Source organism: Accipiter gentilis, chromosome 10, assembly GCF_929443795.1.
Source record: "Accipiter gentilis chromosome 10, bAccGen1.1, whole genome shotgun sequence".
NCBI lineage: Eukaryota > Metazoa > Chordata > Aves > Accipitriformes > Accipitridae > Astur > Astur gentilis.
In genome coordinates this window covers 11,299,378-11,323,201 of record NC_064889.1, presented here as the reverse complement: position 1 = coordinate 11,323,201, position 23,824 = coordinate 11,299,378, and the positions used below count along the sequence as shown (strand labels likewise).

General features: G+C 38.0%; 1 protein-coding gene across 2 annotated transcripts; it reads right to left on the bottom strand.

Annotated features, from left to right (window-relative positions):
- Window positions 1-2,075: 2,075 nt before the first annotated feature.
- Window positions 2,076-23,623, bottom strand: RAB27A (RAB27A, member RAS oncogene family). Of its 2 annotated transcripts, XM_049812810.1 has the most exons (7): window positions 23,525-23,587; window positions 11,635-11,669; window positions 9,555-9,727; window positions 7,787-7,872; window positions 6,911-7,014; window positions 6,028-6,151; window positions 2,076-3,356 (listed from the first exon to the last, which is right to left on the bottom strand). In XM_049812810.1, the coding sequence occupies exons 3-7, from the start codon at window positions 9,705-9,707 to the stop codon at window positions 3,158-3,160; spliced, it is 666 nt and encodes a 221-aa protein (XP_049668767.1). In that variant the 5' UTR covers window positions 9,708-9,727; window positions 11,635-11,669; window positions 23,525-23,587; the 3' UTR covers window positions 2,076-3,157. The 2 variants fall into 2 exon arrangements, with proteins under 2 accessions (XP_049668767.1, XP_049668768.1); XM_049812811.1 differs by lacking the exon at window positions 11,635-11,669 and having other exon boundaries at window positions 23,525-23,623.
- Window positions 23,624-23,824: the final 201 nt, after the last annotated feature.

Here is a 23,824-nt window from a genome sequence, read left to right as displayed (position 1 = left end):
TGTTTTTTCAGCCAGTACTACTGCATGGGGTTATTCCAACCCAGATGGAATACCCAGTCACACTTGCCCTTGGTGAACTTAATAAGGTTTAGTTCAGCTCATTTCTCTTGCCTGTCAAGGAACATCTGAATAGCAGCTATGTCCTCCAGCATATCATAACCTACCTGATCATCTACACTGCTCTTGATGGAAGCAGCTATTCTGACAAAACAAGCTCCTTACCTTTGTAGAAGCAATAGATTTTACAAAATGTATTGCTTGATTCCCTTTGCTTTGAACATGCTACATGCTCACATTAGCAGCTTTCTGAATGTCTTAGGAATACAGAAGTGTTGCTTCTATTTTCTTCTATGGGTTTGAGCTCCTTCTGGCATCACCCAGGATGCATCAAGCCCCATTCCGACTGATTCGGTCAGTGCAAGACAGGAACATCAAGAGGTACATAAGCCACAGAAGAGAACTTAAGACACATTTGAAATAAAAAAACCACAATGCATAGGGACAGTGCAGAAAGGTACAGACTGATACTGAAATGAGACAACAGGAGATGTTACAATTCAGTTCAACAAATGCTGACAAGGTTCAGATCAGGAATGTTTAACTATTTTATATTAATAAGAAATCCTGGGATGAAGCATCATAATGGAAATCCTTTCCAAAACTTTGTTCCGTTACAGATCAACGTTTTCGTCTGACACTGGATGGAAACAACTTTTCTTGAAATAAGTTTCTCATCACATGAGAATTCTTCTTTGGTTGGTTGGCTGGTTTTTAAAACCAGTGCTAGACTAATAAGAATAGTGTAATTCATTGTCAAGAAACATTTACCATGATTTCTCACAAGAGTTAAAAAAAGGATCAAAAGTTTTGTCACAGAATAATTCAAACAGATAAATCTTACGGCAGATTTCAAAGGCTGATATCAAAGCAATTTTATGTAGACTCTCTTTATACAGTAAATAGTTACATATAATATGCATGACAAAAATATGACAGTTTCAGTATTTAATATCCAATCTAAACATAAGTATTTAAAAGGAAATATTTTTACAGCATTTCAGTAGTCACTTAGCTCAGTAGTTAGTTGCAACAATCCTTAACGTTTTCAGGAACTGGATGGAGTTATAAGCACAAAAACTCCCATTAAAGTTAATACATGACAAAGTTCCACTGCAACCCTCTGAGAAGCAAAGAGTTACATTAAAAGAAATTCAGACACTGAAGTACATTGAAATGTATTGTGTCCTACAGTACAGTTTGATACTCTACTGGTCACAAACACGATGGTAACTTCAAAAGGCACTCTGAGTTAAACTACAGTAACTCCGGTCCACAAGCATTTTAGAATCTTGGTATTGTATAGTAGGAAAAACCCCCTATATTTATTTGATATAAATTGCTTTAATCTCCGTCCTAGCCCCAGAGCAGTGAAATTATATTGCACTTTAAAAATATTCTGTGTAGGCTGTGATAAAAATCTAATATTTACATGTTGTGTTTGTTAAAGAACAATGCATTACTTTGTAAAATATTTTAAGAATCAAGTTTTAACACTTATTCTTGTATTATTAATAATAACCAGAGGCTACATCAAATATATATGTTGGGGTTTTTTTATTAGCTCCTATTCTAGAAACATTTTTGGTCCTTCAAAAAATTTGTTATGCTGCAATTCACATTCACAACCGGTATCAATGCTTGCCTGAAATTGCAGTAGTTAGAATATTTACATAAATAAATACATAATTTCTAAAGAAGTAATAGCTTTGGAGTTTTGTAAACAAACTGCTGTGGGAAGTCTGTAACAAGACTCAATTTGGCATGTTATGACTTTAATTAGCAGTACTTTTTACAGTTATACAACCTCTGCCAGGGTAGAAAACAGTTCGGTAGGCACATCTTATAAATCAGTCTGGAGAAAAGACCCAAAAAGACCCCAAAAATACTGATTGTTCCTTAGGTTGTATGAATAAATAAAAATGATCAAAAAGTAACACTGAAACAAAAATTGACGTTTATGTGATCCCTAGAGAGGGAAAAAGAAAAGCAACTCTATTCTTTTTTAAATACAACCTAAAGGAAGTGAACAAGCCATAAATGAATATATGATAACCAAGATGTACAAGACACAAAGGTTGGCAGAATAAAATGAGCATTATAAATTTATAGAAATACTGATCTAGACAGAACTGGTGTCTTAGCTGTATCTCACCAGAAGACAATCATCATTCATTTTTCAATCCAAATTTAAAGAAACATTCCAAATCTGTGTTTGATAAATTCAGTGCGAAGCACTAGCTCCGATGAAATTTTGCTGACATCTAGGTTGCCCTATGTTCCTGTTAAAATGAGTGGTAACGTAACAGAAACATAACAACAGATGTGCCATTTAAAAATAAATACATGTAAATTCATGTTCTAGACATTCAAATGATGTCAGGAGGTCTCATAGCCTGTGTTGGATATATTTTATATAGTACAGTTGTAGTTTACATGTTCAATTTCATGACATACCCAAAGTGCTCTACATATGCACCCCTGTGCTTCTCTGTAGTTTTTTATTCTATATACAATAGCTTTCTTTTGGTTTTCATCACTAAAAACCAATGGTTTGAGAGAGCAAGGAAAAGCTACTTGCAGGCTTTTGTGGAAAACACAGGATTTGCTCTTTAAGAGTGTTATTGATTGATGAAATGATTAAATGTTTCTGTTGAAAACCAAGAACCACGTTGGTAAGCTTGCTGTTAGTAGAGACTAAAAGCTGTCACAATATCTAATCTAAATGCCTAGTCTGTGTAGTTAATGGAGCCTTCAAAGGGCAATTGAAAATCCTTCAATTCAGAAGCCTACCCTTTCTCATTGCCCACACAGAGAGATGTTTCTAAATTTGGTAATGAAAATTCCTCTCCTTCCCTCCAAAGTAGAGAATTAGAGGAATATCCAGTGCTACACCAAATTAATCTTCTGTCCCACCACTAATAAACTGCATACCTTGCAAGCAAAGGTCAATGTTGTTTGAGAGGAAAAAACCAAAAATTAGTATAAAGAATTAATATAGCTCATTAAATAACTACAGTGTGATTTGTCCATAAGTTAAACAGTTAAGCTGCAACTTTATCATACTTTATCATATATATTAAACATAATTGTAACTGAGTTAACAGCCACATTTGCCTTTTTCTTGCTCCTCGTTCAGTTGTTCTGTAGAGCTGTGCCCATTGGAGCGCACTACCCCTTCTGGGATCCAGGATTTATCCACACACCGTTCCATGCGCTTCATAATGAGGTCAAGCAGAGTTTCAATGGCTTTGCTTACATTATTCCCATTAGCTGCACTAGTTTCAAAATACGGTATTCTGCAGGAGACAAAAAAAACACAAACTCACATCACGGTTTATATTCATAGGACAAAAACCAAATACATGATTAATGCCATATACTTAGAAATCACACAAATGCTGTTAATGCGACTCCATAGCAGAAAGACACTAAGTCGTCAGTGAACTGAAATGTAAAATAAATTAATGAAATGGCTGATTCTGTAGGTATGGCAGAAGGATAAGCTTTAATTTACATAATGGAGTCCACAATTTACAGAGGCACTGGTCAGTACGAGTTCCCAAAGTTATGCTTCTGAGGTCTGTTTTTTTCAGCTCTGTTCCCCACAAGAGATGCAATTACTTTATATGGCCTTGTGTGCGTAAGTGTTCTCCTTACTGATTTCTATCTACATCAGCTAGGGAGTCATTGCAAGAGAGGGAGCGCAACTATGGACTGCAGACAAGGCAGTAAAGACTCCTAATGTGGTACTCTTATCACTACGAAAGGTGACTGTTTCTTCTGTTGACACTTCAACTATAAACTCTTTCACATTAAAAAATAAAAAATCTCAGTCCTCAGACCACCTATGTCTTTGTTAACAAAAGTTTCTGGGCACCTTGGTATTGAAAATACATCACTAGTCTTCATTATTGTTGTGGATCAGGGTGTTTCCATGGCAGGTCTGTAGGCTTTGACCTTCTGCGCTCAGCACTTCCCACAGGGTGGTGCCAGAGCGGCTACATTAGTGTTACTCCCCAAGTGACTGATATAATCACTTCATAATTTTAAGTATTTCTTACTTAATTTTCAAGATTCAATGAGTGGTCAAAAATACTATCTTACTGTCTCAGTGTGTAGGTCTCCTACAATCATCTTCAAAATACATCACTTACCAGTACAAGGCCTTTCCACAGAAAGAGGATATTCACTATCTCACACTTTTGTTAGCAGAAGACTGTTCACTGCAGCAGGATTTATCTTGCTTCCCCTCAGGAGTAAGTGACTCTTAGCAGCTATCCTGTCTCATCTCTACAGGGCAGAGAACTTTCTAACTGCCTACAGATTGGACATGACCTGTAACTTTGACTTTTAGCTCCCTATTCCTAAATTAAGTGGCATTTTCAGCCACAAAGATAAGCATTTCATGAATTATTTTCGGAAGTCACATGCAAAGAGATCTCTTTCAAATCTTTAAGAAATGGCCACATGCTATATGCTGCTGTTTGAAAGTTTTTGCTCCTCCACAAGCAGCTTGTTAAAGTATATGTACTTGCTGTTCTGTGTGTGACATGGACTTCAAACAAGCATTTTCAAAGGAGAAGGAAAAAGTAGGAAGGTAATATTGCACTAAATCCATTCGTCTCTAATAGACAGATTGCTTCTGATTTGCCTCCAATGATTCTTCAAGATCAATGAAAGCTAATTTGTGACTGCATGATAGGAAACAACATGGCACAACAAGACTAGACGTGCAGAACAAGGCAGTTAGCACTGAGGACTGAGTGTTCACACTATGCACGTTTTGCAGGCTTTACTTTGGACCAGCTCTAATCTATTCCTCTGGACTGAACACAGATTACTGGTTGGAGCACATCGTCTAGTTTAGTTTTCAATTGAGAAGGAATCCTGTTCACACACTAGAAAGCTGCTCCACTCACAATAAATGGATCAGAAGGTTTGCTTCACAAGTGCACTTCTGATCCACACTGAAATGCAAATGTAATCCAGAGATGAGACCCATGGAAGCGTTAATGGGATATAAAAGTACTATGGGATTAATTAGTATCTGATAGGAACAAAGATTTCACATAGCTCCTTTAGGGACACATGATCTGTGCCTGTAGAGAAGGGGAAGGGCAAGGCTACCCTGTCTTCCTGCTGGTCTGACTCTGTTTTCAGACTCGCTGGATGTCTGTGAGAGTGCAGATCCCTGCAAGAAAACATGACTGACGCCTCTGAGGCGAAGTCACTAAGAATTCACCTAAGGTACAGTCCTAACAAAATTGCTTGAACAGTTGAGGGAAGACTGAATGGGGAGGGAGCAGAGACTGCAGAACTGTGGTCTGGACCAGAACTGCTCTTCTGTGGAAAGCCAGCACTCTGTAAGCAGACTCTCTGAACACTTGTGAATGGGTCCTGAGGCCTTCAAATAAACTGAGGCCACGTTTCCATGGCAATGCCAGAGACAACAGCTACCCTACAACAAACTTTTGTAAAACAACTCAGCTTGTAAATTAGAATATCATTGCATGGTATTATTTCTGTTTTCCCTGAAATCTGATGTGACGCTCATCACCTCACCAAATGCTCTTTTGGATTTCACTTTGTAAGAGACCTGGGTTTTCTGTGCCCCATAGAGAGCCTCAGCACAGGCAAGAGCAAAGAATTAGATGCCTGTCATTCACCTGCCTCTCCAGCTATATTATATGTCTTTTCCAGAATGTTTGTGAAAATTTACTTAGTTTACTGGCAAGGAAAGAAGAAGATTAACCAATTTCCAGTGCAAGATAGTGTAATACTAAGTATGAATTTTTAGGCAGTGCACAAAACATAACCTCTGACAGAAAAAAAGATTATCATACACCGGCCAGGTAAGCATTCTAAAATGCTTATTCTCACAATAACCTTTCAGTATACAGAAAAGGCATTACAGAAAATATTTCCCTCTGCTTTAAACACAGCAATAACTGGAAGGAAGTTACTTACCCGTATTTTTCTGCAAGTTCCTTAGCCTCTTCTTCTTTCACCATTCTTTGGTCTTCCAGATCACTCTTGTTTCCACATAATACAATGTCAGGGTTTTCACAATATGCATGCATTTGTAGCTGACCTAACAGCAGCAACAACATGAATAGAGGCCACAACTTACTGTCACACATAAAGCTCACTAAGAACACTACCACATTTCAGGAGACACAAAGTCCTTCAGGAAAATGACTCTTTGAAACAAAGAAAACAAGTATATTCTCTGTTATCTCACAGGACTTCTGCTATTGCACTGAGGAGCCAGATAACAGGTGAACATCCACTATCATGTACGCAGTGAGAAAGCCAGGGAACAAGCCAGGGGAGCAGAAGCCTGATAAAGTTTGCACAGAAGCTGTCTATTTGTAGCTTAAGGACTTATGCTCACTAAGCATCTTCAGTGAGCTGCCAGGAAAGCATATATTTCCCTCTCCTCATGGATGATGCAGTTTGGGAACTCCTTCAGCTAGATACACCAGCCTAGTAACATTTGCCTTCCATTAAGTTTTGCTGACAACGCTTCAGGTGAGTCAAACTAGAGTTTTGCATAGGCTTTCCACACACTTAAATTACTGAATATCACTAGAGCCAGGGATATGATGTTCCCTCAGCATGCTTTTATATATATATGGGTTAAGATTCAAGTTCCACAGGCAAAGCTGAATTTCACGTAAGCACTAGAAGCCACCACTAGCAGCTATTACAATTTTGAATGCAACATTTACTTTCTTTTACTGAGAAAACTATAAAAAACAGTATTTTCAGCTCTATTTCTCAGTGAGACTCCATCTTTACAAACATAGCCCATACAAAGAAAGAAAGAAAAAAGAAAGAAATGCCATACTTATCCAGTTCCTGACATTCAGAAAGCTTTGCTCATTTGTCAGATCAAAGAGTAAAAGAAACCCCATGGCATCTCTGAAGAAAGCTGTTGTCAAGCTACGAAACCTAGACCAGCAAAATGAAATTAGTTGGCTCATCTGAGAAGCTCCTTTGAAAATATAATTGCATACAGTCATAAAACTGAGGTAACTTAAGACTGGATTGACTAGAATGAAATAATCATCATAATTGTTTTGCTGATGTAGGGACTGCATAACAAGAATTGCTAACATTACTATAGTCTAATCAAGGCCTAAGGAAGTCTAGGAGACATCTCACTAGAGCGTGAGAGCTTTACACAAAGTCTTCTACTATAAAGCATGACTCGATCAAGATTCAGAAATTAAAGTAAGAAATGAAATTCAAATTTTGAACAGTAATTTGTCCCCTATACACATCAGTTCTTGATTATAAGACTATCAATCACTAGGATGCTAGTCTTTTGACAGACAAACAGAAAGGAATCATTGAGATGATGTCACCTGTCTGACTTTGCCAAGACCTCAACATATTTACAAAAATTTACGGAAAACTGAAAAAAGAAAAGCTTTAAAAGCATCTATATGCATTGGCCATGAAAACATAAACTGGAAGTTTCCAAAAGACAAAAAGCAACAATTACAGTTTTAATGTTCTACAGTTGTAAATTACAGTTGTAATTTAATGCGTATTCATAGGAAACTTTCCATTGCTGTTAAAATTAAAATAAATGCACTTTCCCATCTTGAGTCATACAATTAAAATGCATCAATCAGTAAAGAGACTTCATGTACTCGGTTCCATTTGCATCTATCTTGATGACAACTGCCTTACTTGCTAGGTGGGGGGTGGAACATACCTTTCCTGCCCTGCAGTATCCCAGAGCTGAAGATGTATCCTCTGTCCTCTGCCACCAACACCATCTGGTCCATTGGGTCTATACACCTGTAAAAGGTAAATTTGCAAGACGGAGTGTTAGCAGTCCATCTTCTATAGAACACAAAATAACTGACATTTAAGATCATTAAATGCATCAAAAGTAGCATTGCCAATGCAAAGATCCCAACTACAACTCAATCCCTCTGCTTTACAAGACAAAAGTAATTTAAGTTTGCATCCAATTGAATATTTAAAAATAAGGGTAAAAGTGAAACTGGGAAAACAGTATCCAATAGACTATGGACTCCAAACAGATATTTAGAGCAGCCATTAAGTTTCAATAGACAAGCTTAATTTTTACTATTTTGGTTTTCTATTTTTCTGCTATTATCTTGTATTGTGTTCAAATTGAAATATAAGAAAGCAACGACCAGATCATGCCATCTGACAATATATTTGTACCACTAACAGAACCTCATTAGCAAACAGAACATACTCATAAATATACGGACATCTCTTCTTAGCTGCCAAAACACTGCTGAAAAAGAGCTTAGGGTAGATCTTACATCATAGCTTAAAAAGCAGAAATTGGATGATAATAATAAGAGCTGAACAGTTTACTCAGCATGAAAACATAAATAAGGGCATCTGTTAACTTTGGAAGGATCGGATAAAAATAGATTAATTTCTTGTTTAGAACACTTCATGTTAGGTCATCTTCTTTACCTTCAACTATTGTTGTACCTAAGATTAACAGAATTACAAACGTATCTTTAGAGACACATAAACTTGCTGAATTTGTGGATTATATGATTCAAGTTGTGAAACCTAAATCTTACCCTGAGTTATCAAGTATGCTGATCGAGTAAACCCATTATGTTTACTCTCCCACAAAAGGAGTACTAACTTATTCAAGAAACCAGTTTCACACTTCACTGAGATATTTACTCCTTGCACTACTAAGGTGCATGACATCCATCAAAAGCCAGTCTGCACAATGCCCATTATACCATCCAGATTTCTGGACACTTGGGAAATAATCAGACTACACTGAAAGGCATTTAATACTTCTACATAAGAATGAAAAAAAACTTGTCCCAACTCAATTTCTCAGTGCAGTAAGGACCAGCATCCAATTGGTTATCATAATGCAGTGCTCAGCTTCATATCAAAAGTATGTTTGCCTAGTTTAATAACAATTCAGGGGTTAAAAAAACCAAACCTACCTTATTTTTCACAATTCTTCTCTGGTAGTGGTAACTTCTTAGGAAGCCAGATCAGCTCCATGTGTCATGCTACCCCATTTCATTCACAGTTTTAAAACAGTTTTAAAATCAACATTGCAGTCTCTGTTCACTAGCACTTCAGTTCACAAACAGCAAAAACATTTTTACTACAGCCCAATCCTTCCTTGCAAAGAGAGTTCAGCAATAAAAGTGCTACTCCAGGTACTATGTGCAGAACTCGGGGAGTAGATAACACTCATCACTTGCTGAGCAGTAAGAAGTGGTTGCTTAGAATCAGCTCTTCTTACTTTAACTTTGAGGTAAATGGAGGGGACAAACAAACAACAATGACCAAAATAACGAGGTAAAATGAGATCATTTCCTTGTCACAAGATTAAGTACACAGTAACTACTGATTGCATGCCTACACATAAGGATCGGCAGGTCTGATTTTTAAAAAAATAGATTCTAGCCATCACCAAGACAGATACCATTTTAAAGTAGCACACTGTGAAAACTCACCACTCTCTTTTCCCGAAAGTCAATGCCCACCGTTGTGATAAATTTGGAATTAAATTTGCCATCTGTATATTGGTAAAGAAGGCTGGTCTTTCCTACGCCAGAATCACCAAGTGCTAGAAATTTTATGAGGTAATCATAGTCCCCATCAGACATAGTGAGAATTCAGGAGACACCTTAAAAAGCAAAGCAAAAAGGATTAGTTAGTCAACAACTCTGCCAAGGCTTCTTCTGACAAGTATTTAAATCACTACTTGAACTACAAAGCATCCAGCAGTGGGACCAGTTCTGTACTCTTTTATACTGCTTTCACTTTAAACTCTCAGTTATGCCAATTACCAATATCAAACTCATCTGTGACTGAAAAAGTGCATAGTTAATTTTATTACATTCCTCTGATTAGAAAGAGAGGCAACACAATTTTAACTTCTTCAGGAATGACTGAAAATCAAGGTCAAAGTATTTAAGATGTCTGGAACATGAACTGCAGAACCCGCACGGAAACATACCAGCAATGCAATTCTGACCTTATATTCACTGTGACATTATGAACATATGCAAAAAAAAAAAAAAAAAAAACAACAAAAAAAAAACAATCTTCTTCCAGACTGCCCACTATATTTAAATACAAATTACAATCATGTCCTATTAATAGCTATTTTTAAGTCTTGAAAAAGCTTTTTCATACAAGGAGTAAAAATAAACAAGCAACATTTTGTTGTTGTTGGCTTTGCTGGTGGTTGGTTTTTTTTCTGTTTAGAGGGCCAATTTTCAAAGTTTTAAAAGTTTTTATCATTATGCTAGTTAATAATTTAAACTAAATCTTGATCCTGAATTGCCATTAAACAATGCACACATTTTCCCATGGCCCATACACATTTAAGAAATTATTTTGAGAAAATAACCATATTAGATATAGTCTGATCAAAGTGCAGTAACAGCTAGAATGTATAACAAAAAAATCACTGGCAAATTTCATGTATACTAGAAAGAGTGATGCAAGTGCACTAGTACTTTCCTTCTGAGTAGCTACTGAGCCTCTCTTCCCCCCAAAAAAACAGTAGAGAGCTGCCTTATGTTGTGTTCAAAGACATGAACATGAAAAGATAAGCCTAAAATAACTATTCTAAAAGCAACATAAAACTGGCATTAAATTGCCTCTTATGAAGGAGGGAATAGATACCAAAATACAAAAAATAAGATAGATGATGAAATAAAATACAAAAAAAAAGAGAGTAAAATCTCCTCTTTCAACTGTATTTTTGGAACTATTTGTAGCTTGAACAAGATAAAATTATTCAAGTCAAATGCTGCAGTAGTTTGCATCAATGGCAAAACACTAATTCATTTCTTGAATATCAACTCACAGCTTAAGGAACAACTCCCTATCCCAAGTATGTGGGCATCAATCACCATCATTAAGCTAAAACCATAACTGTCTTTAAAGCTTCAACTTTATATTAGTACTGCTCTTGGTTACAAGACAGACATGTAATTAGTCAACTTAGCCATGACTGGACTTACCATGATCAAACACAGACAACGGTCAGATTTACACCCAGATACTCTCCAACTGAAAAGTCAGTGGAAAGCATCTGACACTTTTTTGCCATTTCCACTTTTGAAGTCAGCCAAGGTGTATTTTACATTATGGCATCAACGACAGTAAAACCTTGCAGTTTTAGGTGACAGAGTTGACGCTCACTGCGACACCACAGCCAGCTAATTCACCTTCCACTGTTGTGTTTTAATACAGAGTTTTGCAATAGAGTAAAAGATTGAAACAAAAAACCCCACAGTAATAGTTACCAGTGAGCTTTTTACATAATTACATAAATACACCACAACTGCAGGGCTGCATCTACCACACAAGTCTGAAGGAGCAGCATATTCAAGTAAGCAAGTTGAAGAAGCAGCCACACACTGACATAAGGACATTTTTAGAAGAAATTAAAAGCCCTGATCCATTAGACACACTCACACATACCAGCAAAAGGGGTTTTGTTTTGTTTTTAAATCCTCCCCGCTGTTGGGGAAGGTGGGAAAAAAAAAAAAAAAAAAAAAGTAAAATCAGATCGCCTACCTTGTAGCTCTACAAAGTCTTTTCATTGAAATGCACTGGAAGAAAGGGAAAAAATACTTTAAAAAGCAAGCAAGGAGGTTTTTGCTAAAGACTGGATTGGATTTAGACTTCACCTCTTATATGGTGTTTCTTTTGCCTTCATATGTTCTCCAAGGACAAAAGACTGTATAAGCTCCCCCTCTACTCAAGTACATATTCTTTCAGCTTCAATACCCCTAAATTAATTGTTGCATAAACAGGCTTAAATGCAAATCTTAGGGCCAGTATATTATACAAAGACAAGCTAGCTTCATGTCTTTTACTATGCTATCCCACCTGTGCAGAAGTATTTGCCTTGTCTTGCTGGTATTTTGTTAGCTAGTTATATAGAACATACTTTCAGTAACAGATACAAACGATAGTGCCTCCTAATCACTGCTAATTTATGTTGTAAGAAAGCTAATTTAACATGAGCCTTGTGCAAGACCTTACAGAGAAAGAAAGGGTGCTACAGCTCTTACTTGGAGCTATAAGAAACTGTTACGGTTCAGCTGCACCCTTCCATTGGACAGAGCTGGATGAAAGCCCTGGTTAAAACAGAACAGTCAAGGTTAGACCTTGGGGAAGTAAACCTAAAGGTATTCCTAGTGTCATATATGATTTGTAGAGTACCTGTTTGGACAAACATGCCACATCATTTGGACCACTTAAACCTCAATTCTCCATATGGCTGGTAACAAATATAATTTGCAAATGACTGATGGAGGACTAGAGGCCCTTCACAGAAGGGCACAAAAATGCCTTCTAAAAGATTTGCTTGAGAAGGAAATTTTCTCCTTAGGCTTTTGAAATGCACACACCTTTCACTGCACCCCATAATGTCAACCTATTATTCAGATATCTCTAGGGAGTGGTTCTTGTGAAACCCTGCACAGTTAACCTATCCTTGCAGACATGCAAAGAGCTATTTTCATAGCAGTTTCAAGCCTTGTCCTCCTCCCTGCACAAATATTTAAAAAGTGATCTCCACCCTCTACTTCAAGACCTGCAGTCCTAGTGCCCAGACACATCCAGCTCCACATAACAGAAATAAGAATAAATTTACAGCACAGTATATTCATAGCGAAAACTGCTGTGGAGTTTCTAAGTCATGGCCCTGCTACTAAAACCCCATCCCATTTTTTCCTTCCAATTTTGCTTTTTTTTTAAATTAGGCTTTATAGCTTCCCACCTTCCAGTCTTTCCTTCCACATTTCTGTACCTTGTATATCAGGAGAGTAGGAGGTAGAAAAGGAAGACTCAGAGAAAAACTGATACAATTAGAATTCATCAGGTTACCAGAAGAAAAAAAATCTGAATTCATTTTAGAATGATCATTCCCAAATCTTGTTTTTTAGAGTAAGAACTCCTTGGCTGAAAATAATTCATTGATGAACACAGTTTTAGGCTCCACATCAAGCCCACCAGGGTTTGCCTTTTGCAAACCCCTCCTTAAATCCCATTCAACTCTGGCTTTGCCCTTTACCTAGCGTGCAGATGGACAGGGGCTGTGAGCAAGTGCTGGGAAAACTCCACTGGTCTTTTCCATAGCTGACAGGACCCCCACAGCCATCACTTAAGCTGTGCCTGTACAGCTGCGGCTCTGGAGCCTCCACATACACACATCCAGATTGTGGCTTGTCAAGAAGGGATGCTCTGCAAAGCAAGTGCTGCTCTTGTTCAGTGTATTTCCTAGTCCAAGGTACTTTCACATTAACAGGCATCAACATTAACAGGCTCGTATTTTTGCCTCCAATGATAAAACATCCAAGACTATGGCAGTGTTGCTCCTGCATAAATTAAGGAAATTGGCTTGGCATGCAGGATTTCCCCTGTGCAGTATGGGGACAGGGAACATGCTTTCTGAACCGGCCTTGCACAAAACATGCATCTTCTGTGCTGCTACAGAGCTGATGGAGGGGAGAAGGAAAAAAAGAAGGCAGCACAAAGAGATGAATAAATGAAAACACAAGCCAAAAAAAAAAAAAAGCATTGAGCTGCAAATAAAAATGTGTACACACACAGTATAAAAGTCAGGAAATCTGAACATGCTCTTAATCAGACAGTCCTCAAGCACATCAGTTTAAAGTAAAGTATACCACTTACCCCAAACTCTGCTAAAGGAATAGTTAGGGCACACTGGAGATAGTACTTCCAGTAGGAGTATTTTTCTAGCACCACCTCTTTAGCACACAGCCAAGAAGCTTACGTGTCACCTGTTTGCATTCATGTTGATAGGTGGTCAGAGATAAAGAGGTGTGCCTCATGTCTCCATGTCTAAGGAGGGTGCTGCCTGACAGCGTGGCTGGGAAGCAATTACACAGTTCATATGGCCCATTTATTCCTAGAGGCAAACAGCATTTCAGAAAAGATTTGTGCATCACCTACCTAGGAGCAGATCTAAAGCATCTGCTAAATCACCCACGCGCCTTAATACAATTACATTGTTCCTAATGTGTTTTCATACAAAAATGTAATACTGATGGAGTATATGGATCACAGCTGTTTGGTTCCATTCATAGCTTTACATCCTTTTCTCTCAGGTGCAAGGAGGATTCAGCAATCTCTAATGCAAACTGCCGTTTTCTTTCTTTCTACAGACTCGAGGACACTGCGCTCCCCCATGGGTACCATGGTGAAAGCCATCTTTACCATAGATTTTTAAAGAAGAGAAAAATCATTCTTTGGCAAAGACTGAAACATAAGGTATTACATCTGACATGACTTCAGACCACACCTGTAACACCAACCCATTTCACAGAGAAGCAGTACATATTTAAAAGAGGAAGCTTTCGGGGGGGGAGGGAGGGGGGGGATGTCCTGCCCCCACTACATCACCTAACCAGCCCTCCCAAGAGCAAAAAAGCTACTACTCTGTATGAAACTACTCAAATAAAACCATTTCTTTGACTCAACCCACTCTCCCTCCGCATACCAGATGAAATGACTCTCTGAACAACTCGGACATCACCCCAGCATTCTGGATCTGCAGCGTAGCCAGCCACAAAGCCAGTGACTAACATGGTAGGATATACCACACAACTATAGACATACTAATTCAAATTTGTCAAAACACAGATATCAGACCAATAATTAATTCATATTTTAAGACACCACAGAATTTCATCACATTGTCCTTTTGCAGATGGACAGTAGACACCCAAGGGTTACAGTTAACTTTTAATGATGTCCAAGTTCTACAAGCATCACTAAGCTTTCAGGTAGATGTTACAAAAAGGAGTTGTGTCTTGGCCCTGCCTTCTCTGCTTGGGAAAACCAGATCCCACCGGAATATTGGGACATTTACTAGGCTGTGTCCTAGGGGTAGAAGCCAAACTGTAGTGAAGTCTGCATACTCCCCCTGCAATGGAGATCCAACCCTCAATGGATGAAGGGATCGCAGTGAAGGGGTTACATCCCTTGGCATCTATCACAGCAAGAGCAGTGTACAATAGGTGAAAAAGTTGGAGTCTGCTTAAGAAGGTTCCACTGTATTCACATCTAATCGAGCCATATTTGTAACTATACCATGAAAAAGTCAACGCTATTTAGAGTTCAAAAATGCTTTGCAAATGAAGGTTTCCCCAAATATGGCTTTATTCTTAAAAAGCAGTTGAGACTGCACGCTTATGATTAAAGAGTTGACATGGGCATTGGGGGAAGAGGAGTCCAAATCCCACACAGACAGAAAAGAAGGATACTGCAGGTTTCTTGATGGACAATGTGTAAATACAAGTACATGGTAATAAGGCATTTTTACAGGTTTGATCATTCTGCAAGTGCAAGTAAATTCATACTAAAAAAGCTTCTCACTCAGGCACTAAACAGACTTAAACAACTTCAAAAGCTGTTTTATAAGTCACCTGATCTGTTACAGAAGAAGCACTAAGAAAGTGATCTGGACCTCAGAGGAGTTGGTTCACTAATCCTGTCATACAGCACTCCCATCACACTACAGCAAAGCCATAACAACATTCTTGCCTAACGTGGGTGAAGCGTAGCGAGCGGCCTCACCCTGCTCTGAGGCTTCAGCAGCACCTTAATGTTTGCAGAACTGGTCACCATCAGACACTTGCCAGCTCTGTCAAAACAAGGCACAGAAAGTTAAACAATGTTCCTGCTTAGCCAACACTTTATTAGAAGCGCCTTTGGCTAAAAGCTGCCAGATACGTACAAATGTAATATAAACAAATTATGACAATATTTTTTTATAAATTCAAGTAACTGCTATGCTGGGGGGAAAGAGTTAATAAATAAGCACTTTACTGAAATATTCTGAGCTGTGCTATTTTTTTCTTAGGAAATATTTGACCTGGCTTGCTTTAATTTTGGCCAAAATGACACTTCCTGCAATTTCTGGGACTTTCTGTAGCATAAATAACAAGACAGAAAATACCTCTTCCTCTCACAAATGAGAGGAAGAGATTCAGTTGCTCTGAGCATTTATCTTTTGGTTACTCTCAGTTGCTTTACTTGACATTTTACTGTTACGACCTTTTTAGTTTCAACTATAGAGGAATTCTAAGAACTGTAAGATGAATGTCTAAGGATTGCCTTTTTCCTGGAAGGATCTAAGTCATTTTAAGGGTGCTCAGGACACATATAGGAGTCTGCAAAAATACATGCAAAAAAACCAGGCTGTGAGGCTTTAGCTTCCAAATGCTGATGTCACTTCTATCTCAGCCAAAGTTGCTCTAGGACACTTTGTCAGCTGTCAGCATTGCTAGAACTGCAGAATTTTGCAGAGCAAGAACCGACAGGCACACAAAGCACTCTGAGAATGAGTTATAATGGGAGATGCCAGGTATAAAATCATGATCCTACCCAAAAAGGGGGCACAAAAGGGGTAAGTGAAACAACAGGTCTGCAGATGTGGTGAGAACCTTACACAACAGGCCGGGCAAGGAAACAGCAGATTCTGGATTTCGTTTCCAGAAAACCGGGGGAAACTGGGAATGGAGAAGCCAAGAAAGGAAACAACAGTTAGTTTTGCAACTACATCTGCATTTCAGCATAACCAAACCAACGAAAAGGAGGCTAAATTTCAAAGAATGGCTCAGTTACATAAAAGAATGAAAGGCAGCATGAACTGCAAAAAAATGGAAAATAAAACCAGGTATGTTGCAGGTGATGCTCCAACATCATCCATCCAGAAGTATCTCTGCGCAGTTTCAACTTCTCTGCAAAAAGCACAGCACTATCTCTATTCCCTCAGCAGTTTCTAACATTTTCATGCTTCATGGCAAGAAAATACTGTAGATAAATAAAGATTTGCAATGGTATCTGAGCAAAAAAGTTGAACTCTCTCAGAGGACCTGTCCCCCTCCTGGGAACGAGACCTTTTGCCTCCCAAGTTACCTCTTTGAACTCTCATCAGAAGTTGCTTTCAAGTTGTAGCAGTGAAACAAACATCTGTACCATGTGAATAAACTCCAGACTAGGCTGGGAAAAAATAAAGCTTTTTTTCTTTTCTTTTCTTTTTTTTTTTTTTAAAAAAAAAAACAGCTCCATACTACTTACTCCTTCCTCGACCACTCAACTGTTCCTCAAATAAATACATTAAGCCACAATGCCTTAGCAGTTAATGTGCCATGCTTTTTCACTAACTTATAAACAGGAAATTCAGAGCAATGCCCACCATCCTTCTTTGATGTGACAATTCTGACCACTTTGGGACCCAGCTCATAGCTTACCCATAGCCTAACCTTACCATTTGTAACACATCACTACGCTGTACCTGCTCCTGACAGTATCAAGGAATTATGAATTACAGTCTTACATAGATTTACACAGTTTCTAACTCCTTCAGTCAACACAGGAGCCACCAGGATTTCGCCCACAAAGCTGGTCGTATTCACAGAAGGAGGGAAATATCCAGAAGTTTCCCCACCCACTCATTCAGCAACACTTCCAACTCCAGAAGGGTAAGGAAAAAGAGCACACTTCTATTTCTGCCCTCAGAAACAGCCACTGAGAGATAAAGGAGGAGATAATAAGAATCACACAGGATCATAAGAATTGAGGGTATGGTTTGGTTTTCCTGGAGATAACAAAAATCTCCAGCAGACAGCTAGAATAAGCAGACACATAAAAAATCAGAATAAAAGGAATAAGAAAAGGTAAGAAACCTAAAAACTGAAAAAGGAAGCAATTTTGTATGTGCAGTTAGAATATGAATGAACAGACATCTCTGGGAAAACATGTGCATGTACTCATGCTAAAGACAGTATTACATTTTATGCCTTGCCCATGTGGGTGATTCAGTAGGCTGCAATACACATTAGTCAGCCCAGGTTCTTTGTTTAAGCTCATTAAAGCACACACTGTAAACAGCCAGAGGAAAATATTTGCAACTTCTTTAAAAATATATTTTTTTTTTCTCCTCCAGGGCAGGAAGGTTCTCAGCTGCCTTCCACCTTGTTCTATAGGACAGATACCTGGAATACAGGTAATGATTCTCCAAAAGGTCACACTGCCAAGCTTATGAAGGATATAAGATACGTGCTGCATTAGAAGCAAATAATCTGGCAAAAATAAATTATCATGATTAGGTCAATTAAAAGTCTATGGAGGTCGTCAGGCAACAGACAACCTGAAGATACCTCCTAGTCACCGTTAGATAACAGGGAAACCCACACAAATATGACATAAATGGGACTATAAAACTGCATCATTCATCTAACATGATGTGGGCAGGCGTACAAAGGGGTGAGGCAGGAAAGAATTTCAGTGCAGAATTTAATTTACCTTTTCATCCTTTGGATTGGGAAATACCTGCTTCGCTTGTTTTTCATAGGAGGGAGGTAAACTCTGTTCCTTGTTAACTCTGGGTTTTGATTGGAAGATGCAACAAAAGTTACTTTTTTTTGCAGCTGCTACCATTCTTTAGCTTTATTGCTTTTCTCTAACATTGTGATCTGTCCTTATTTTTGGTGCAAGTTACTTGATTTAGTTCAACAATAACAGGAGGGACACAGTATACAGCATTTCCTACATTTTGTTCTGGCTGTTTATTCCTCAGGAAGTTAAAAGTTTTCTCATTACTTAGATGACATTGAAGTATCCAAAGATTTTTAAGTCCATCAGAAGTTAGTCTGTCTACACTTACCAAATGAAAACAGCTAACCACAAGGCATTGTGGCCTTTTGGAGCAGGACTGATGTGTCAGATCACACTTCCAGCCACAGTGAAAACATCCTGTTCCTCAGAAAACTTACTGGTTATCAAAGTTATTGACTGAAGAACTAATTAATATCCATTTCTAATGAGCTGGAAGATCTCTATGATCTATGAATACTGGGCATGACATTAGGAATAAAAAGTTATTTGTGGAAATATTTAATCAGAAGGATTTCTTAAATCGATCTAGCAAAAAGGGGAAAATAAATTTGTAGTTATCTGTGGGAAGGCATGGGAAACTGTCAGTTGAGAAAAAACCTGTCCAGTAACTAGAAAAGGTTATTCTTTCTACTCCTTAATCTCAAATCCAATGTGACTGGACTTGAAATGCAAGGGACAGTCAGAGATGCTAAGCAGGGAAGTGGTACACATGGACGGAGACAGGATGTATCTAGATTGATAAAACTGGCTCACAGCTAGCATTGACTTCTCCCAAGCTTTTAAAAATCATAACATCTTGACAGAAGCATCCTTGCAGGCACCGAGCTCATTGGGCCTACTCCAGATCATGCTGGCAACCACTGCCATTGTGGAGACAGTCAGAGCACTGCAGGCTGGCAGCATGACACTTAGAAATTGAGAGATGGGTCAGTCATGAATAATCTGCTCTTAAGAGGTCTCAAAAAGGAACTGAGCCTTTGATTTCATAGTCTGTAATGGCTACAGTCTGAGAGAGAGATTTTCAGCCAGTACTTGGCAGGATTTTTTAGTAAACACGTCTGGAAATAGTAAGCATCATATATGATGCTTCCATGTTTCATAAATGCTATGAAAAGGTTAGAAATAACTTGCTGAGAATACTCTGGGCATAATTTAACTTGTCCATTACATAATAGAACACCACTTCTGCCTGAAATAGAGCACGGCAGTATTCAATAGGCCACAACCTGTTCTCTTCAGAAGTTACTAACATGCAACAGCAAAGCAGAAATCTTGATCTGTGACAGCAAGACACAGTCATTTTGGAGCACGCTTATGGCTCAGAAGTATCACTCTTAAACTCTTCTAACAAAGCAAAGTTGAAACAACAGGTTTGGGGGGGGGGTTCCCTGCAAGAATTTAAAAATAAGACCATACTTTCAACAAGTCGCTTAATCTTCCACTTGAACAGCTCCAGAACTGTAGCATGTATTAACACTGTCCAAGCTTTCTATTGAGGCTCTGCAGTCTGCCAAAATATTCAGACAGTGCTTTGGCAAAATGTTTGCTTCAATTTGTATCCTAGCACAGCTTGTTTTCTAGAGCCTCAGGGACGGGGTAATTCAAAAGAAGCACTGATTAAGCGGGCTGAACTGCACAACACAAAGCTTCCATTCAAAAAGCCTGCTGTTTTTCAGCCTCAGTTACCAACACTATTTATCTTGCTACTCTGATCAGAATCCCGTATTATAGCATGAATTATAGTTAAATCTTGATGTACAGCAAAGACTGCTCAGATAAAGAGCACAGCAAACTAGAATTTCTTACACTAATCCTTGTCATGGAGGTATGCATAAGCCCTGCAAGGAAAGCAAAAAGAATCACAAGTTTAATGTCACAGTTTGCCCTTACTATTCATTGTAGCTATTCCCGGATTGAGGGAGAGTGCCAAGACAGCTGTAGAGTAACACCCCTGGCTGAAACCTGGTAGCTGTTGCCAGCTTCTCATGTTGTAGATGCCTTCCTGCACAATTCTTTCATAACATTTCATGTAGACACACAATGTCCTTAAGTTTTGCTTTAACTGACCTACAATAACAGGCAATTTCCTACCTCTCCCCCCAGAAGTCTTAATTAAAATTATTATTCAGATTGTTTCTGCTATAGCTAAGAAATGGCTTAGCAGCAGCGAGCTTTTAGAACAACCACCTCTATAACCTGAGTTCCAGTAAAAATATACAAAGATAGGCTAAGAAAATAAATTGCCAGTCAGACTGCTCTAATTGATCCAGGCAGTGCAAGTTCCCCATAGAAAACTGCGTCAAGGAATGCATATGTAGTTTTCATACCACAGTGGATTCAGACTGTGTTCTTGACTTGACACCAAGTATAAAACTTTGCATACTTATGAAGACTCTGAAAATGTCATGCAAACTGACGAACTAACTTCATGTGATGATTTGCAATTTTTTACATTCTACATTGAGTGAGAAAGGCATCAAACCTCTGAAATGAAAAATGGGATATAAAGGGTGAGTAGATATGAAATAATCTATTCAGCTACACACTTCAGTGCACAAGTCACAAGAAACTGGTAGTATGCAATGGTACTGTCCAACAAGAGTTTCTATTTGAAAAGACTCATTCAAGTAGGCACTGCTGTTTCGGCTTCTATTAAAACACTGAGTTTGGCTTGCAGTGTTTGGTTTGATTTTAAACCAGTGCATATGAATTCCCACAGAAGGAAATAAAAATCCAGTAATGACATTTCAGTAAAAACAAATTCAGTATATGAAAAAAGAAAATCTCAGTTAGCACTAATCAGTACAGCTGCAGTGCCTATAGTGGAGCTACGCTAACATACACCAACCCACCCCCTCCCAGAGAATTCCTACCTCACCAAGATCCCTGTTCTGCTTCTGTTTATACCAACAGTTGCACCATAATGCATCAATACTGAACTTTTGTAAAGAAACTTTATTCCTATGACACACTGTTTAAACAAAATTAAGAAGTAGGAGCTATATTTTTTCCTAGTTATGAAGGCCAACATTTTAGAATGAAGAAAAGTTAGTCTAACTTCTCCTCCTTAAAAAGTTATTTCTAATTCTGTTTAACTAGAGCTTATTTCCCTCATTCCACTAGGAAATGTTCCACGTCTTTTTCCATTAACAGTTCTTAAGATTTTTTGAGTTCATTCTTTAAATTTTGTATAGTTTCAGAATTTTTGTTGGTTGTCGTTTTTTCAATTATTTTTTTTAAGGAAAAAAACCCACAAACAATTTCTCTTTGATGCCACTCTTAGTGGCATGTTTAAAGAATTCCAGCTGAATTAGATTTGTAGTTTGCCTTTACCAGGCTTAATTACTGCGGTGTTTTGTTTAAGATAGTGTTGTAAACGAAAGACATGCTGAAAAAGAGCAAATATACTGAAACCCACTAGGAGTATGGTGAGGGAAAGGGGGCAGCACATGCTAGAATATTGTTTTGCTCTATACAACAGAATCCCAACATTATAAAAATTTAATCCTCAAATAACTTAGGCTCTTAGAAATCACTACCCTAAAATGTGCTAGAAATTGTTTCTGTGCACATTCAAAATGCATATGTAATGCAATAATTGAGAAGTGTTATGTAACAGTAAATTACTATGAGGCAACTAGAGCAACAAATCCATCTAGCACAGCACAGAAAAAAACACTAAGTCAAGCATCAATGTTTACAAAAATCCTTCTTCCCAGTTATTTTTAATAAGCTTTTTCCTATACTGAGGATGTCTATAAGGCAACAGCAAGAAAACATATTTATTTAACTACATTTATGAATTTGTCACTTCTTTCTCATAAACACAAGTCAACAGGTGATGATCAGGACTAGAAAAATCATCTTAAGGTACTCGCTGCAAGACATTAGTTAAAACCCTAGGAAAGCTTTGTGACCTTCCCACAGAAGCAGAGGAGAACACTGTTTTCTGTTCTCTGAACAACTTCTCCTTGGCTATTTACAGTCTACAAAAACTGGAGTTTTGGTCCATGATTAGAAAAATGCTGGCAATGCACATGGGCTAGAAAGGATGCCTGACTACAAATCCATGCTTGGGGAAGCAAGGAATGACCTAGTCAGATGAGCATATACATTTTGAGTTTCTTCCAGAGGAGGTACAAAACACATCCCACCCCCATATTGCCTTTACTATAATTAATTTTCAGATTGAAACCATTACTATATGATTGAACGAGGAATGTGAACTAGATGAGCTCTCATGGTTCCTGCAGTCCAATTTCTTTTGCTAATTAAAAATAACAGACTGTGCAACACACCATTTTTATTCCTTTTATCATCAATACATTTAGTATACCTGAGAACAAACACATTGGTGCACAACGCAGTTAAAAAACCCACCATTCTAAAGGACTGTTTTATTAAGTATAATTTATCTTTATATGTTAGTAAGAACACAGGAATAAATAGAGGGGGAAAAAGTTCAAGCAGTACAACATTTAGAAATACTGAGTTACTTTGTTCTGCATTATGAAATGTTATTTGCACAGTACACTTCACTATCAAAGGTCTAATTCCACCTCCTAAATGTAGAATGAGTTTGACTTAACACAAAAGGAAATGTAGGCTGATGACTTGGGACCAGAAAGGGCACATTATGGTTACTGAATCCAGTCACTGGTCACTGCAGTCATTTATTTTAATCTTGTTCATAAACTTACCCAGGTTTGTCTTTAAATCTGACCTATTTCTTTGTGAAAAGCAACGACCAAAGACGTACCAAAGAGCTGCAGTTTTGCAATTTAAACCCAAAGCCTATGTTTTACATAAGCCAGTATACTTCCCAGTTTTAAGTTTACTTCCCCCCCCCCTAGAACACGAGGATGCAGCAATGCTGAACTCTCAAAATCAAAATATTTCAGGCAGTTTGTCAAAAATACAGCAACATTGTTTCAAAGCTCTTAACAGAGGAACAGCTGGCATACAACTATCAGCTCAAGGAAAACAATGTAATCAATCTTATGAAAATAAAAAAGAGAAAGTGTTTACATACCTCTGCTTAACAGCTGCAAAAGGATCTGTAGTTTTCCAAGAGTACTTCAGTGACAAGTTTCCTGACACAGTTCAGACCTCTTGAATACCATAGTCATGCAAAAAGAGCCGTTTCTCACCTACAGGTAGTATCAGCAGAGAAAGAAAATATAAGCAAAATAGTGTAGTTTAGAATAATAGCTCTAAAATTTGCACTGACATGCAAATCTGACAGCCCCACACAAGCACCCTAATTACATTCAGCTGCTTGTCATGTGGTCTTGCTGACCGATCAAGTGATCTCTTTTCCTCCTCTTAAAAC